The following is a 17,552-nucleotide window of genomic DNA, read 5'->3' on the forward strand; positions in this document are numbered from 1 at the left end:
GGTAATGTTTTATTACTTTTAATAATTCATATATGCACAAGTTCCTCCTATTATTAAAAGTAATAAAAATCATAAAAGCCATCATAAAGGCTTATCCATATTCTCTTCTATCCTTGAGGCCAAAAAGGGGAAGGGAGATTTTCGCAAGATTTTGTCCAAGGACCTAATGAAAATGTATTTGTTCCTCCTCTCAGATCAGGTAGTTTTTAGTTTCCTCCTCTTATGGTCCTACCCTTTTACTCTATAATTATGTATATTTTTGCCTTTCCCCACAGATTGTAAACTAGTACGTTTTCTAATTTTATATATTTATTTATTTTTATTTTCTTTTCAGTTACTTAAGGTACAATGTTATATTAGTTTCATCTGTACAATATAATGATTCAACACTTCCACAGAACACCTGATACTCATCACTACAAGGGCATGCCTTCACTCCCCCACCTATGGAATCCATCCCCCAGTCCTCTCCCTCTGGTAACCATCAGTTTCTTCTCTTTAATTAAGAGTCTGTTTCTTGATTTTCGCTCTCTATTATATATTTTTCCTTTGCCTGTCTGGTTTGTTTCTTAAATTCCACATGAGTGAAATCATATGGTATTTGTTTTCTCTGACTTACTTATTCCTTCAGTGCTATACTCTCTAGCTTAATCCATGTCATTACAAATGGCAAGATTTCATTCTTTTTTGTGGCTGAATAATATTCCATCACACGTTTAGATATTCTGAATATCTAGGAAATTACCCCAGTGAAACAAAAAGCTCAATGAATGTGGATTTCTTTTGAACTAAGTTAAAGAAATCAAATAAAAGCACAAGATGAGATTTACCAAATTATTTTCTGATATCAATTTCCATGCAATTCCATTTTAAAAGTAGGATTTGGCTCACTGGTAATCCCCCATTCAAACTAAGCAGTTATTTTCTTTTCTGATCATCTCCAATTCCTTCATCAGGAAATTTGGAATGAAAAGAGCTGGGAGGTTCTTTCTGTGGAGTTACGGTCTGAAGTGTTTTTGCTGACCGTTTCAGTCCTCTAGGGGGCACTCTAGGCTTTACCAGAAACAAAGACTTTTTTTTTTTTTAATCTTTTTTTTTTCAGTGCTCCAAAATTCATTGTTTACACCACACCCAACAAAGACTTTCTGATGGTCCAAGGTTGAGCCACTAAAGGGAGAACAGAAATCATATAAGCCAGTCCAATTATAGACAGCAAAGTCAGGGGAGGCAGGGATGGACAGACTTTGTGTAAAGTTCATCTCGGGTTTTCAGTTCTGCCATTCTATATCAGCTTCACACATCTGGAGGCCATGTCTCTAGAAATCCATTATACAGATAATTCTTGGAGCATAGGTGACAAGATAGGATTATTTCTGGGCATTGTGACCATGGAAACGCAACAGAAAACGTCCCATTACCTGTTGTCAGTATCAATAAAAGCCCCTAAACTTACTGACCCTGAAATTATTTCAATACCTCAGAAACCCTACCTTTTCATGTATCTCTGCTGAGAATGGAGGGAACAAGAATGAAGAGAAGAAAGGAAAAAATAAGGGACAATAAATAAGAGAAAGAAAGGGAGAAGACAATATTGCCCGTGACCAGCAATGTATGGCCTGGCCAGACTCAGCTATGTATGTAAACAGAGTGTCCGCTAGTTAATGGCAAAGGAGAGGTGGAGAGGTAGAAATTAAATCAGAAGGGACATCATGCAGGTATTTTACTTTTCACAACAAATTCTGGTTGGAATAATACTCTTGCAGATGGTGACTATCTGTCTTGGTTTCTAGAACTCTCCTGATTTCAAGAATTTGTAGCTACTTCTGCAATACACAATGCATGCTATTGATAGTTTTCTCTTTTTATATAACCAAACCCTCAGCTTGCCTGTCAAACTGTGAAGTTTGGGGAATGGAGTCACTCTTCCCCATGATTCCTCAATCTTGAGTGCAACCCACTGAGACACTGACTCTTCTAGAAGAATCATTCGCCTTTCCTCATACACTAACCCACAAATTTCTTATATGAGTGTTTAAGAAAGAAACCTCTTATATCTTCCTATATTGGAAATATTGTCCCTACCTCACTGCACTGTAAAAATCACAATTTTAGAGAGATTGTTAATGAGTGTCACTGGGCCACTGTGGGTGGAGTCTCGAGTTCAGTGAATGACAGAGCTGAGGTGTGATTGGTGCTCAGTGATACTGGTGGAAAGGATTGAGTGTAAGAACACAATTTCTCTGAATCCAAGACTACACCCAGCACAGTAGCATTGTCAGTAATTCAACAACTAGACAAGAAATCATGAGGAGATATTGGGGAGCTCTGCTGGGGCTCCTATGGCTCCAGGTTTGCTGTGAGTAGGGTGTTCCAGATGGGGCTGGGGAGCAATGCACAGCCCACATTGGGGGTGGGGGGTGCTGACACTGAGCTCCTAGAGGGTCTTACATTTTCAGTGGTGTGTCTTGGGATATTTATTTTACAGGTTTGAAAATAGCACCAGTGACTCCCCAGTGACATCACTTGTGCTTGTTCTTCTCTTTCCACACAGGGGTGAGAGGGATGACGGTGGAGCAGAGCCCTTCACACCGGAGCCTCCAGGAGGGAGCCAGCTCTACTCTCAAGTGCAATTTCTCTAATGCAGTGAACAATGTGCAGTGGTTCCGACAGAACCCCGGGGGCGGCAGTCTCACCCGGCTGTTTTACATAGTTTCAGGGATGAAGCAGAGTGGAAGGTTAAACTGCACAGTGAATACTAAGGATCGGTCCAGCACCCTCCACATTGGGGCCTCCCAACTGGAAGACTCAGCCACCTACCTGTGTGCAGTGGAGGCACAGTGCTTCTTGGTGATCTGCAGCCTGCACCCAAACTGCAGCTGTGCCTGTAAGCCCCACCCTTCCCTGGGTTGTACATTTGCCCCCAAAGCAGGCTTTGCACATTTTCAGACTTTCAGATTTATGTTAGGGCACTTTTTTTCTCTCCTAAAATTAGACCCATCAGGGCTTTCATTTCACTTACTTGCCCTTTTTCCTCCCAGAAAGCCCTTTGCAGGTAAAAACCTCTACCATGGAGTCACTGGAACAAGTGATAGAAATGCCCATATCCAGTACCCTGGGAAAACAGATGTCCTAGCAGCTAGCATATAAATTATCTGTAAGTAGTCAAATGGAAAATGCTCAAAAAACTCAGTGGTCATCAGCAAACAAAGAGATGACTAAATTTTTTAGTTATCTGTGGGTGGTTCTTTTTCAAAGAAATGTAAAGAGAATATGCACAATGTTTTCTAAAGTCTGTATTCAGCTTTTTACTCCTGGAAACACAAATACAATAAAATAATTTTATTGAGGGTTGGGCACTCTACTTATATATTTTCTTTTTCAGTAAGATAATACTCTGTGAATAAGTACTTTACTTTTATGCATGAATAAAGGGAGGATTCTAGAGCATAAGCTATATTGTTGAGATCATATTATTTCAAAATTAGTGAATTTGAGGTGACATTAGAGCTTATTCTCTGAGAACCTGGTATAGAAGACCCTACAGAATAATAAAATCTAAATGATTTGTACAATGTATTGACATACATCACTGACAAAAGTATCTATTTGAGTAATTCTAAATAGCACCTTGTGAAGAAGAGCTCATGGAAATTTTCATTCTGTTCCATGAAAATCTATTGCTCTTCCTTGCATTTTAAATGAATCTATTACTCGTGATTTTGTAACATCATTCCTAGTTGGGGAAGGGAAGCAAACAGCCTCCAGGACTTCCCTAAAAGATCCCTGTCTGTCTGTCTTTGTATTTGAGGTCTGTTGTAGCCAGACCTCAAATACAAAGTCGAAACACAAAGTCAAAACTTACATGTGTAAAGATTCCAGCACAAACTGAATTCCAGCCTGCAGTGGCTTTTATGTTGAGAAAAGGGCATTGATAGGAAGGCATATGCCCCTGAAAATTCAGATGGAGGTAAATGGGCAGACTCCCTGAACCTGGGAGGAAACTCGGTTTCTTAAGCATGGGACCTGTAAAGTTACACAGCCCTCCACTCTTCCAAGGAACCCTGACCTTGGTTTGATGCTGTGCCCTCACTGTCTTGAAATTAATACCAGTTTTACCTTTATGCTTGTCTTTTATAAGTGAGTCCAATAAGTGGGAGGAACAAGTGCCTGAGCAGAGAGGTTCGTGGACAGCAGGACATAGGTGGGAACACATGCAGGCTCAGGTTCTGGGTCACAGCAGGCTGCGTGTGAGCTGAGCGGTTGGCAGGGTCACCTGTGGTGTCTGTGCCTGCTTTGGATTAGCTGGGGCTTTGACATGCATCAAAGGGTACAGTAAATATTATTGGGAAATTACTACAGATTGAAAGTGTATACCTGGACATTTCAAGAAAGCAGTTTAGCAGTTTCTTACGGGACTAAACATACTCTTACCATTTGATGCAGCAACGACTTTCCTGAGTATTTTCCCAAAGGGTTTTAAAAGTTATGTCCACACAAACTTGTACACAGGTGTTTTATAGCAATTTTATTCATAATTGCCGAAACCTTGAGGTAAGTTGCATGTCTTTCAATAAGTGAATGAATAAATAAATAGTGGTATATCCAAATACTGGAATATGATTTGCTGCTTTAAAAAAAAAAAAAAGGGAGCTGTGAAGCCATAGGGCAACTTCATATGCATTTTAGTAAGTGAATACAGCCCATCTGAAAAGACTACATAGGGTATGATTCTGATCCTATGACATTCTGGAAAAAGGAAAACTAGGAGGGAAAAAAAGATTGTGGTTGCCAAAGTTTGAGGGGAGCAGCAGGGATAAAGAGCACAGAGAATACTTAGTGTATTGAGCCTAGCCTCTATAATAGTATAATGGTGGATACATTCCTTATACACTTGTTCATACCCACAGAATGTACAACAGCTGGAGTGAACCCTAGAAAAACTGTGGGCTTTGAGTGTTAGGATGAAGCAGTGAAGGCTCATCCATTGTAAAAGGTGTCCTGGAGAAGTTGACAATGGGAGTCTGTACCTGTATGGGGGCAGGAAATGCACTGGATACCTCAATATGTCTGCCTCATTATCTTTGAACTTAGTTGAAGTGTTTGAAAATAATAAAGTCTTTAAAAAATTAAATTGAGAGACATGAAACTACTATGTATGAAGAGTTAAAGCATTTTAGAAAAATGGTCCCTTAGAAACATTACCTAGTGACACATTTTCCCTGTTTTTTGAATAAGGATCCTACATTTTCATTTTGAAATGATCTCAAAAACTGTATAGGTATCCAAGGCTAGAAATTTTAAACCTCCAAACTGAAGTTTTAAGGAAAAAGTCAGAATCCAGCAAGCAATTAGACTGTTTTAGAAAGTACTTCCCACTTTCCATATTAGTAAGTTCATCCACTTTGCCTAATTTGTTTTTCTTTTTTTCATACAATACATACAATTATATGTAATAGATAAATAGAAGAAATATGACTCCAGAAGAACATCCTACTTACCCATGGCTCAGCCATGGAGCCCCCTGGTCTCACTGCCTATGAAGGACTTTCCACTCAGTGAATGAAGACCCATTTTTTCCCCATGTTAATTTGGCTTTAGTTCTCCTTGATACATTATTGATCTCATAGAAGAAAGAAAAACCCAAATAGGATCTCGTCCTGAGAATTGTGTCTATATTCTGAAGAGGCCTCAGGGTGGGTTAGGATCAACCTCAGATCCATTAGATTACATGATATTGTGAAAATGGTATTGGGGTTCCATGATGCAGACAACTTCTCCCACTCTGACACTAGTCCACATAGCACACAATCAGTATTCAATAAATATTTGTTTTGTTATACAGTATAAAAGGAACTTAGAGATGGAAAAGCCCTTAGAAATCCTTTTGTCCAACTTTGTTTTACAAAATAGAGACTGTATTCTAGATGACAGCATGGAACAATTATGTAGTAAATGATCTGGGTGAGAAAGAAAGTAGGTTTCCTACTTCCTTTAAAACATTCTCTCCCTTGCTGTAGGACCATCCTGCTGTGTAAAGAGAATGTGTTTAATGCAAGCCCAGATCTCTGAAGTTTTGGTCTGATAAAGACATGGTCCTATCATTTTGAAACCCTAAACGAAGAGTTCCACTTTGTGTAAATGTCTGAGACCTTGGGCAGGAAAGACACTCTGGCTGAGCTACTTTGACTCTACCAGCAAACTCGTGCATCACTCCCTGTTACTGTGGGAGAAAGCCAGAGGTGATGGCGTCATGTGAACACCAACAAGTATTTCTAAGGACTTTCCCCAAAATAGCTAATATATTTATCATCCCAGGTGGAAATCCCTTGAAGGCAGTTTGAGTATAATGAGTATAATTCACACATTGTCTACAAAATGACCATTGGAATTGGAAGACTTGTGCAGCTGGAAGTCCACGAAGATGGTAGGTGAAGGTTTTCTAGGCCAGCACTTTAACAAAAGGAAAGCAATATTCTATGAAATCATCATGGAGCTGGAAATTTTGCTCCAGGAATGGCTGTTTCTCTGCAATAGTTAATTCATGGAAGAGAGTCGTTCATATGAATGGTCATATTCAGACCATTATATTTTTTGTTAGTGTCACACCTCAAAAGTGCAAATATTGTCTTTTTGGTCTCTGAGAAGAGGAAAATTTGCCCAGAAAGTGTTTGAGCATGCTTATTTTATGGGGAATGGGTGAAAGAATGGAAGATGCTCTGAATCAAGAAATTTTCCAAACATAAAAACAATTTCATATATACACGTATATTTATATATTGAGTTGATTGATATTCTTCACCATAGCTATCTTTAAAGCTTTCAAGGTGAGAAAGGTGGAAGGAAGATGAGTGTATTCTTTGTCATTTAAGAGGATCCATGAGTAGGAATTAGAGGAAAGGGGCTTCTTTTGAAAATGAGGTTGTCTTGTTTTCCCAGAGACCATTTCTCCTCATCAGTTCTTTAGGACAAGTTTCTTGTTGGTACCATCCCCAGAGCACAGGGAATATTTGTGATTGCCTGGATTTATTGTCACAGAGGTCATCAGAAATTTCCAGATAATTAATGTGAATGTGAAAGGGGCTTTAGCAGAGAGAGATATTTCTCGATACTCACAGGGCCACTGAGCTTTATCAAACACTGTAGTGGCGTTTAGGGGAAATATGATGGCGTATGGAATGTGAAGCGTGGGGGGCAGGAACTGGGAAGCATGACAGGGTAGATGGCTAATACTCAAGAGGAAATTGTCCTGAGGCCATGAGTCAGTAATTGCATTGGAGGACATGCCATCTATTTTGATTTGAGAAAAGGAAATCACCTCAAGGATAAACTCACATGTGGTTGTATTTTCTGAGTTCGCAGGTTGAGGTTTCATCAGAATTTCTACTGTGTCTTTCAGTACTTTCCAGAATATAAAACACATAGCATTCAAATAAATTTCTTAAAGCACATCAGATTTATTTATGTAAATTACTGCAATCTTGGGTCAAAGTGTTTCCTGTAGTTGTAATATTAATAACTGATGGAAGTTATCCCCACTGCTTATCACTTAGATTTAGTCCTTTACTTTTTGTTATAGTCATCTCAAGTGAGAGAATAGTCTACATTTTGACTGTTGGTACTGTCAATCCTCTGAAAAAAGCAAGGTCATGGGCAAGACCAGCTAGGCGAAACACATCCTGAGATCAGAAACATTTGAAATATCATATGATCTTCTCTCTCTTATTCTAAGCTTTGGGTTACATGTTCCTTTTACAAAGAGTTTTCTTCGTCACAAATGAGAATGATAGATTTGGCAGAAAGGAAAGTTTCTCTAATATCTTTTTTAAGAGAGTGAATAATGATTCCCTCCTGATTTCAAACATGTGCACCAGACCTATCATGGAATAAATAGCAATAACATCTATAGCTTTACAACTTATAAACAGTAACTCGGTAATGCACAGAGGCATAAACCTTGATCTCCACGTTCTCACTGTGCCCTTCATCCCTGACCTAAGATTTAATTTGCTTGACTGACTGCTGCCTTGATACATGGGAGTCCCTCAGAGGCACAGGCTAAGAGAAGAGCATTTCCCCAGCGAGTTCAGTAGAGATGTTACCACAAGACGGCAGTGCACCTGTGCTGATGCAGAACATGTGGAGGGTTCATTTAAGTGCATCTGATGGACTAGACTATGGCAGGAGCAGAGTCTTTTTCTTATTGGCTGGTACACAATGTGGGAAAGTACTCTGTTAGAGGAAAGAAGGGATGGCCCAATAAGAGAAGGTGCTGAGCTGGCTGGAGGTTACAATTCTGAACCTGAGCTTAACTGAGAGGAACCATGAAGACATCCATGGGAGCTTTAATCATGTTCTCGTGTCTGCAGCTGAACTGTGAGTTCAGAGTATATTAGTGGATATTCTTCAGAACTCAAGACTGGCTTTACTCAGGTTTCCTCCCATTAGCGTAGAAAAAGAGCATTCTGAAGCACAATAACCTGGAATCTCTCCTCTTTTCTCTGACCTTTTCTTTCTGCACAGGGTTCAGCCAGGGAGAGAATGTGGAGCAGCATCCTTCTACCCTGAGTGTCCAGGAGGGAGGCAGCTCTGTTATCAACTGCAGTTATTCAGACAGTACCTCAAGTTACCTCCCTTGGTATAAGCAAGAACTTGGAAAAGGTCCCCAGCTCCTTATAGACATTTTTTCAAGCATGACCACAAAAGAAGACCAAAGACTCACTGTTTCATTGAATAAGACGGCCAAACGTTTCTCCCTGCACGTCAGAGACACCCAGCCTGAAGACTCAGCTGTGTACTTCTGTGCAGCAAGCACACATTGCTTCCCAGGCACCTGCTGCCTGCACTCAAACCTGGGACTGGGGCATCCCCGTGTCCTTTAACACAGACCTTCAAGGATAGCTTTTGTGCTGTTGTTCGTCTGTAGGTGGAATCTAATATGTTAGACATTAAAAGAATGTAGTAAGACTATTAGGATGGAGATGACCCAGACTTGTTTAGAAAATTTTGGTGGATGACTGTTTTTTAATGTATTCTTGAATGGACTTAGTAATGTTTTATTTTGAAATTCAGGTATTAAAAATGTCTTTACATTTGTTATTCAGACCCCTCTCCTACAAAGAACCAGTAATACAGTCCTTATTATGGATGGGCACTTAATATTGTGTTTCATAGGTGGCATTTATTATTTTTCTGATTCTAAAACATTACATGCCAAATATAGAAATATGGAAAGTAGAAATATGAAAATGATAATTCCGTAATCAGATAATATTGCTAATATTCCCTTTAGTCTCTACAATATTTATTAGAATTACATTCACGATTTTTTCACTTTATGTATTTTGATCTGAGCATTCCCCACTTCATCAATTCTCTCCCTCAAAGGTCTTTTTTTTTTTTTTAAGTTTTCATTTAACATTGCTTTAAAATATCTCTGTGAGGTATTTCCATTAATTGTAGTTTCATATTAATTTTGTTCATCTATATTTAGGGCAAAAGTTCATCTATATTTAAGGCAAAAGTTGACTGCCAAAAACTTCTATGTGCTTTGGTCACTTTCTTCTTGTGTCATGGGTTTTCCTTTAGAGCCCAGGGATGCTATGTATTGTTTGTGTGTTTAAGGGAAATTAAGATAGGGAGAGATTTGACAATGTGTGCTTCAGATAAAACTCAGAAATCTCGTCTTGTTTATAAAATGTTGTCAGTCTCTGTTCACAATCACCCTCTCATAGAATCTAGGAGACAGAATTTTGTATTTCATTCACTGGTATATTTTCATGAAGTATCACAAACTTTTTCACATAATTAATTATAAGTAGATGTTAAAGAAAGACGGAAAGGAGAATTCTGCTACTTACTCATAGTTTTAATTTAAGCCTTATGATTGAATTAAATTGATTTGTGAAAAGAAATGTCCTTATTCTATATCTGAGTATTTGATTGTTTTTACAATATACTGTTTATTTCTACTTATATGTGTCTCTTTCCTAATAATGCTCAGTTGTTTGAAGATAATTCAATTTATTCTTGGACTTATAGTTTTTTGTCATCATTATAATGAAACTCTTCCTTCTGAGATATATGGGAAAATTTTATATGCATGTACCAGCCACCTTACTATTACTAGTAAATTGCACAAAGGCATTTGGACTAATGGCTGATGTAGAGATAATGTGATATCAACCTCCCTGCCACGTGTTCACGTTGACTGAGTTAAACATTACTAACTACAACCATCCTTTAAAAAAAAAAAAAGTTATTTCTCTAGTATCTTGAAGAAGTCAAAGGAAATAAGTTGTGTAAATATTTAATTCTCTCAATCTCCCACCCCTGCTCAAAGGAGGCTCCTTTCTAGGTCCCTTGAAGTCTTCCTAACTAACAATGGATATAATTGGCAATTGGCACAGTGGGAATGGTTTCTCTTAGCTGAGTTATGGTTGTTAGATATTTGCTAATGGCTTGTTTTTACTGGGGAAGTGTTCGGATTAAATTCAGTTTAAAACAGCTGAACAGAGGAGGTTAGAACTGTAGTCCAACACGTCAATGGGCTTGATTCTTTCCCCCTTATACTGCCAACTCCTGTGCAGTAGAAGGAAGATGACTTCTGATCGGCGCCTTTCCTCCAAGCCTGATAATGGAGTCAGAAGGAAGCATGCTTCTATATTATTCATTCATTTACTCTTAAATCAATTAGAGGGTGCAGTTCCTACAGGTTTGAATGCTTGATCAGACTGAGGTGAGAATTGATGCAGTGGAAGAAAACAAGTGTTTTAGCCTGAGTGTGCACTGAGTCTCAGACCCAGACACATCCCAGTTTAAACCTTCATCATGTTTGGTGTATTTGTTTCCTACATCCTGGGACAAGGTAGTACAAACTTTTAGGACTTCTCTGGATCCTGTGAAGCCAAACTGGGTGCCAAGAGTCTCCCTTTTGTTTCCTTTCTCTAGGACGGTGCTGACTGAATTTGTGTGATTTCTCCCAATCCGGGAGAGTGGGTCTACTCTCTGCGCATGCTCACTAGCCACCTACAAAAGCTCTCTGCTGTTGTCATCCTGTGTGCACTGGTGGGAGGCCACAGGGTGGGATGATGTGTGGGTAAGGGACTGAGTGTTGTGCGTGCTCATGGGCCATTTGTGGGGGTCTGCAGGCAGGCCATCTCCAGTGGGTCATGGGCAGATTCCTAATGAAGGCTGTGCCATGGTTTGGAGGGCCCATGTTGTTTTACTGCCCTCCAAGAGCCCTGGGTGCTGTTCTGCTGGGAGGACCCCACTCCCCAGTGAGCAGTACAGTTCAGTATTCTGGATGGGGCTAGAAAGAGGTTCCTCTTTGGGAGCATCCTCCAGAGCTGGAGGGTCATGTGTTCACTCACATGTTCTCACGTTCCTCTATGGGGAAATCACAGACTGGAAAGTTCCTCTTGGCTCGGGACTGAGTCACATGGGCTGGGGTGATGGAGGTAAAGTGAAATTGTTTTTCATCCTCTCCTCAATGTATCCAATCTCAAATTCGTTTTGTTCCACAACTGCTGTGTCTACTTTGCGGGACTTCTTAATAGGCACTTTCTTTTAGTTTATTGTATGACTGTGAAAATTGGTTGGGGGGGGTTGGGGAGGGGTGGCAGAGATGGTAGAAAATTTCTATTTTGCCATTTTGATATCAGGGTTGACATTTTTATTTATTTATTTCTAATACCTCAAGTGAATTTTTAAAAGATTTTATTTATTTGAAAGAGAGTGAGACAGAGGGCGTGGCCAGGAATGGTGGGGTTGGGGGGGCAGTGGGAGAAAGAGAAGCAAATTCCTGGCTGAATAGGGATCCAGATGCACGGCTGGATCTCAGGACCCCAGGATTATGACCTGACCTCTCAGAAGACCTTTAACCAACTGAGCAACCCAGTTGCCCCTAAATTTTTTATTTGAAAATAAGTATATAGAAAATTCACATTTTTGGTGTATGTTCCTGTGAATTTTGAATTTTAATACATTGTATACATCATGTAACCATCATACAATCAGTGTACAGAATAATTTCTTTGGTCTCCAAAACCCCCTTGTGCTATTCTCTTACCTTTACACAATTCCATATTCCCCACTCCTTGCAAACATTGGTCTATTCTTATTTTTGTGTTTTAAAATGTCATAATGATGAGAGCATACAATACATGAGCTTTTGAGAACTATGTGTCTTGGTGGGAGGAAGCACATGCCACAAGCACATGCATAACCTTACCCTTTCACTACTCTCAGTGTTTCCTACCCCTGAGGTTTTGAACTTTGAAGTTATTTTCATCAGAATAAGCTCATCATTTCAAGTGTTTTGAATATCTTTAGAGACTTGATTTATAATTCTATAGAATGTATTTGGCAATTGATAATGCAGAGATGGTGTTGAAGTTTGGGTCAACTCATAATCGAGATGAGTCACATTTTGTACACAAGTCTTATTGTACAAACTTCATCTTAAATTTTTATCAATAGATACTTTTTCACATTGTATGAGCAATTTAATCGGTTAAAATTCACTCTAGCAGTACCAATTAGGGTATGGTTATTACTTGTTTTTCCCAGGAATTCATTTGAGATAACACATCCAATGATTTTTTTTTAAGTTAATTTATCTATTTTAGAGAGAGAGCACAAGTGAGAAGAGCACAAGAAGAGGGAGAGAGAATCTTACGCGGTCTGCCTGCTGAGCATGGAGCCCAACACAGGGCTCAATCTCACAATCTTGAGATCAAGACCTGTGATGAAACCAAGAATCCAGTGCTTAACCAGCTGTGCCACCCAGGCACCCCTGCAATAATTCTTAATCTTTGTTACACTAGCAATGTCTGTACAGAGCTGAACTATAACACTAGGGTGGATATGTATTGTCTCAGGTAAAGGCTATACACGTGCAAGTTATTTTATTAGTAAAAGAACAAAGTCAAGATAATCAGAAATATGTAACATTTTACCATTAAAGTGGGAAAGTACCTATAAAAGTATAAAAATAACCTCAAAAGAAGCAAAGTATTAAAATTGGTGGTTCCAAAAATCTAGGAGAATTCTTAGATTCCATCTCTTCTAATGGCTTAGGTGGAAATCTGCTTTAAGCAATTACCTGCTTATTTCAAGGCTCTTGCTTATACACTCATCTGTGGACTATCTCTTTCTGTTGATTCTCTGGGGAACCTCAGTTTAAGATCTAATATGAGTAGCTTTTTCAATTCTTGTCAGTGAAGGATGCACAATGTCATATAATTGATAAACCTGTAAGCAAGGATTCATTTCTCATACTTTATCTGCCAAACTGGTAATAAATTGTACTTATAAGCTCATTTCATACATCTCAATGGCAATCTTTTTCTGGGATTTTGTTCAGAGCACCAAAGGTTTAGGTCATGTAATGATGATGAAATGAATGGCCACAGAGCAGTCTGTACCTGTGATGAAAGGAAGAGTGTCAAGGGTTTATTTATCTAGTTCTATAGTTTGTGAAGGTTAGAATGTGTATGGGTTGGGACATCTGAGTTATGTGGGCTACAGTGAACAGTTAAAAGTGAGACAGCCTAGGACTTTGTAAGGGGGAAACAAAGCCATGAGGGCTAAGGCTGTACCAGACCACAGTAGTTCAAGGGTAACTGTTATAGTAACTCATTTCAGTTTTAATATTCCATTTGTTTCCACTTTTCCACAGGATCGGGGTGTGATAGGAGAAGAGAAGTTTCTATGTGAGTTCTAACCTTACCTAACTTTCCCAAAGAAATTTACTCTGCCCTCTGGAGAGTAATTGAAATGGCATAGGCAGTAAACACAAAATCCAGTTGATATTTGGCTCTTGTGATTGCTGTGGTTTTCAGGCAAGAAGGTGGGCCAATCCATGTAGGAAATAAAATACTATTACCCGTCCACACTCATAGCTCATGGAGGGAATGCAACTGTGTTATATCCCTTTGGAGATACTCAAATGTTTCCTTAAGACGGTATTTCAGAGCATATTCCACATTCCAGATTTTATGGGATTTCATTGACTCCCAGAAAAGCATGATTAGCCCCATTGTCTGCCATCCTAGAAGTCTGCCACTAGTGTTTGTTTAATGTTGCAACCAGTATATTCCCAGTGTGAAGTGTTGTTTCTGGTGGATTGTAGCAAGTGTTCATTGGAGATCATTTGGATTAATTGCACCAGGCAGCTGTTCTGGCTTTGATACATCTTGTTCTCATGGATCATCAAATCAATCATTCATAGTGATTCTTTACAAAATTTAGTGCCACATTCTCTTTTTTTTTTAATTTAATTTTTATTTATTTTTTATTTGAGAGAGAGAATGAGGGAGAAAGAGAGTATAAGCAGGGGGAGAGTCAGAGGGAGTGGCAGACTCCCAGCTGAGCAGGAAGAATGATGTGGGACTCGATCCCAGGACTCCAAGATCATGACTGCGCCGAAGGCATTCGCTTAACCAACTGAGCCACCCAGGCGCTTGGTGCCAAACTTTCTGTAATTAAGATGGTATTATTAAACTTTCTCATGGTTTTGTCTTTCTGTTTTTAAAGAGATGGTTACAGGGATGCCTGGATGGCTCAATGTGTTAAGTGGCTGCCTTCGGCTCTGGTCACGATTCCCAGGGTCCTGGGATTGAGTCCCGCATTGGACTTCTTGCTCAGTGGAAAGCCTGCTTCTCTCTCTGCCTCTGCCTGCTTGTGCTTTCTCCCTCCCTCTGACAAATAAATAAGTAAAATATTTTAAAAGAATAAATAAAAAAGAGGTGCTTACATAGACTCTTACTTGGAAATGTATATTCAGATAACTTACTCAAGCTTTTTTTCTTAGCTTCTACCTTGTCTTTTTTACTATGGGATTTGTCTTTCTACAAAACTAATTTGAATTACATGAATTCATCAAATATTCATGTATTTGCTGTGCATTTCTAGTAGGATGCAGGAGATATGTGAAAGGGTTAAGAAAAGTTAGGAAGTTAAAAAACCTCATTATTGGGTGCCTGGGTGGCTCAGTTGGTTAAGCGTCTGCCTTCGGCTCAGATCATGATCCCAGGGTCCTGGATCATCAGGCACCCTGCTCAATGGAAAGTCTGGTCCTCCCTCCTCTGCTCTCTCTCTCAAAAATAAATAAAATCTTTAACACAAAAAAGGAATGTCATCTTCTTTATAGTATTTGAAAGTTGTGACCAACATTAAAAACATATTGACTAACACTGACAACATTATTTTTTGTAAAATGAGATATAAATGAGATGTTCAGTAATTCTGCTACTTGAATTAACGTTACTTCTCCAAGGTTTGGATTTTATAAAGGGGTCTGTAGTAGTAATTTCTTGACCAGTCTGGTTTTGTCTCAGTGTTTTAACGGACTCTGGCCAACATGCACACATTTCAGTCCCTGTCCACCAGAGGGTGCAGCTTCCTACCACAATCACACATTTCCTGTGTGAAATGTGGGCTTCCACTGATCATTTCTGTCATTTCAACATTTCTTCATGTGAAGAATGAAAAATATTGTTTAGGTGATGCTCCAGAGATGAAGTGTTCTCCAGGCTTCGTGACTGTGGTACTCATATTGCTTGGTAAGTAAAATGCCTCTTAAAATTTGGATTCCTTTTTTCATGATGTCAGGAAAAAGTTTTAAGTATACTTTTATCTAAGACCTTTATGCCCAAGGTGACACAGTTTTCTTTTCTTTTTCCTCAGGACAAACACATGGAGACTCAGTGACTCAGACAGAGGGCCAAGTGACCCTCTCAGAAAGAGACTTCCCTGACTATAAACTGTACCTATTCAGCAACTGGGTATCCAAATCTCTTCTGGTATGTCCAGTATCCAGGAGAAGGTCTAGAGCTCCTCCTGAAAGCTGTGAGGGACAAGGAGAAGGGAAGCAACAAAGGATTTGAAGCCACCTACAACAAAGATTCCAAATCCTTCCACTTGGAGAAAGGCTCAGTGCAAGCCTCAGATTCAGCTGTGTACTACTGTGCCATGTACGACACAGTGATGGGGACTGTAGGGGGAGCTGAGCACAAACTCTGGGCAGAACAGGGGCCTGGATGCTGAGTGTCTCTGCCTGATCCACTCTGGTTCCAGCACAATCTGTTGTTTGTCCTTCAGTGTCTGGTTGATACAAAAATCATATAAATGACTAGAGCACAGGAACCAGAAGTAACATTCCCCAACCCCAGCTTTTTTCTTAGTGACACTGAGACTAGCTTCATTCCAAGAGTTCCTCAGCCAGAGCATAAGTAATTTCAAGATAAAGCCGCATAACAATGAAGTGGTCTCTTGCTCATCCTTGCAGTGAACGTCCAGCCCCACAAGTTGTTCATGGCACCCTGGTGCGTGTTGCTGTGTCTATACACTTTTAGAGACACACAGTGTGCATGAGAAGGTGGCCTCTGCCCAGTGTCTTCCTGACAAAGTGTGGCAGGAGAGGTGATGGAGAGCTTCAGCTCCAAACCAGGTTTTAGTAGAGAAAGAAGGGAAGGGAACAAAGGAGGAAAAACACGTGTACCTGAGCAAGGAAAAGAGAGACCAGGGACCTCTGCCCTGCTTTCTTTTCTAGTAAATCAGCCGGGGGGTGGGGTACAAGCTGATATTCAACATGAAGGGGTAGGGAGCAGAAACAGAATGGAGGATGTGGCTCACGTCCTGACCAGTTAAATAGATCAGCTGGCTTTCTGACAGTAAGAGCTCAAGAGAGATTGTTCTCAGTGCCCAGAAAATACGGTGAGAGAAAATGCTCTTGCACTGAAATCTCCTAAAAATATCGATAGTTAGGTGATACTGGGAGGAAACTCCTATAGATTTCCCTAACTCCTGTTTTGCAACCTCTCACAGAGAGCCACAAATCATGGGACTGGGAGAACGTATGGGACTCAGTGCAGTTCGCTGAGAATCATGTCAAAAGCAATGTCTGTGTTGCAGTGCAAGACTTTGTTAATATTGTTGCAATTTTCTTTAATTATTATCTACTTATCTGCAGATTTTATGAATGAGTTATGATCAAAATATTGATACATTCACTATTATGTTACTTATATATTCTTCATTTAAAATATTTTTATTTAATTGGTTTAAAATGTAATTTTTATTTTGCAACCTGTATAAATATAAATGCATGTAAAAATATAGTTTAAACAATTTGAAAGATATTTAATAAGTGTTTTCTCAGACATTTGGATAAACACAGTAGACTAGGGGTGCCTGGCTGGCTCTGTGGATAGAGCTGGGACTCTGAGTCTGAAGGTTTTATGTTTGAGCCCATGTTGAGTGTAAAGATTATGTAAAGGTAAAATCTCTAAAAAAAAAAAAACAAAAAAAAACCATTGGTAGATTAATAATATATATATTTATCTCTTGATTTCTCTAATGCTCTTTTTTTGTTGTTTTTGCTTTTGTTTTTTTTACCATTTTTAAAATTTTTTATAAACATATTATATATTTTTATCCCCAGGGGTACAGGTCTGTGAATCGCCAGGTTTACACATTTCACAGCACTCCCCATAGCACATACCCTCCCCAATGTCCATAACCCCACCCCCCTCTCTCAACCCCCCTCCCCC

General features: G+C 39.4%; 3 gene segments (V, D, J or C); all 3 read left to right on the plus strand.

The window, feature by feature from the left end:
* Window positions 1-2,205: 2,205 nt before the first annotated feature.
* LOC106006084 lies at window positions 2,206-3,259 on the plus strand. The segment is given in 2 exon segments: window positions 2,206-2,356; window positions 2,552-3,259. Coding segments are annotated over 2 exon segments (648 nt in total).
* A 5,037-nt stretch (window positions 3,260-8,296) lies between these two features.
* On the plus strand, window positions 8,297-9,144 carry LOC123391340. The segment is given in 2 exon segments: window positions 8,297-8,373; window positions 8,521-9,144. Coding segments are annotated over 2 exon segments (411 nt in total).
* A 6,329-nt stretch (window positions 9,145-15,473) lies between these two features.
* LOC123391342 lies at window positions 15,474-16,154 on the plus strand. The segment is given in 2 exon segments: window positions 15,474-15,563; window positions 15,688-16,154. Coding segments are annotated over 2 exon segments (406 nt in total).
* Window positions 16,155-17,552: the final 1,398 nt, after the last annotated feature.

Source organism: Mustela putorius, unplaced genomic scaffold (assembly GCF_011764305.1).
Source record: "Mustela putorius furo isolate JIRA1106 unplaced genomic scaffold, ASM1176430v1.1 tig00000217_pilon_pilon_pilon, whole genome shotgun sequence".
Taxonomy (NCBI): domain Eukaryota; kingdom Metazoa; phylum Chordata; class Mammalia; order Carnivora; family Mustelidae; genus Mustela; species Mustela putorius.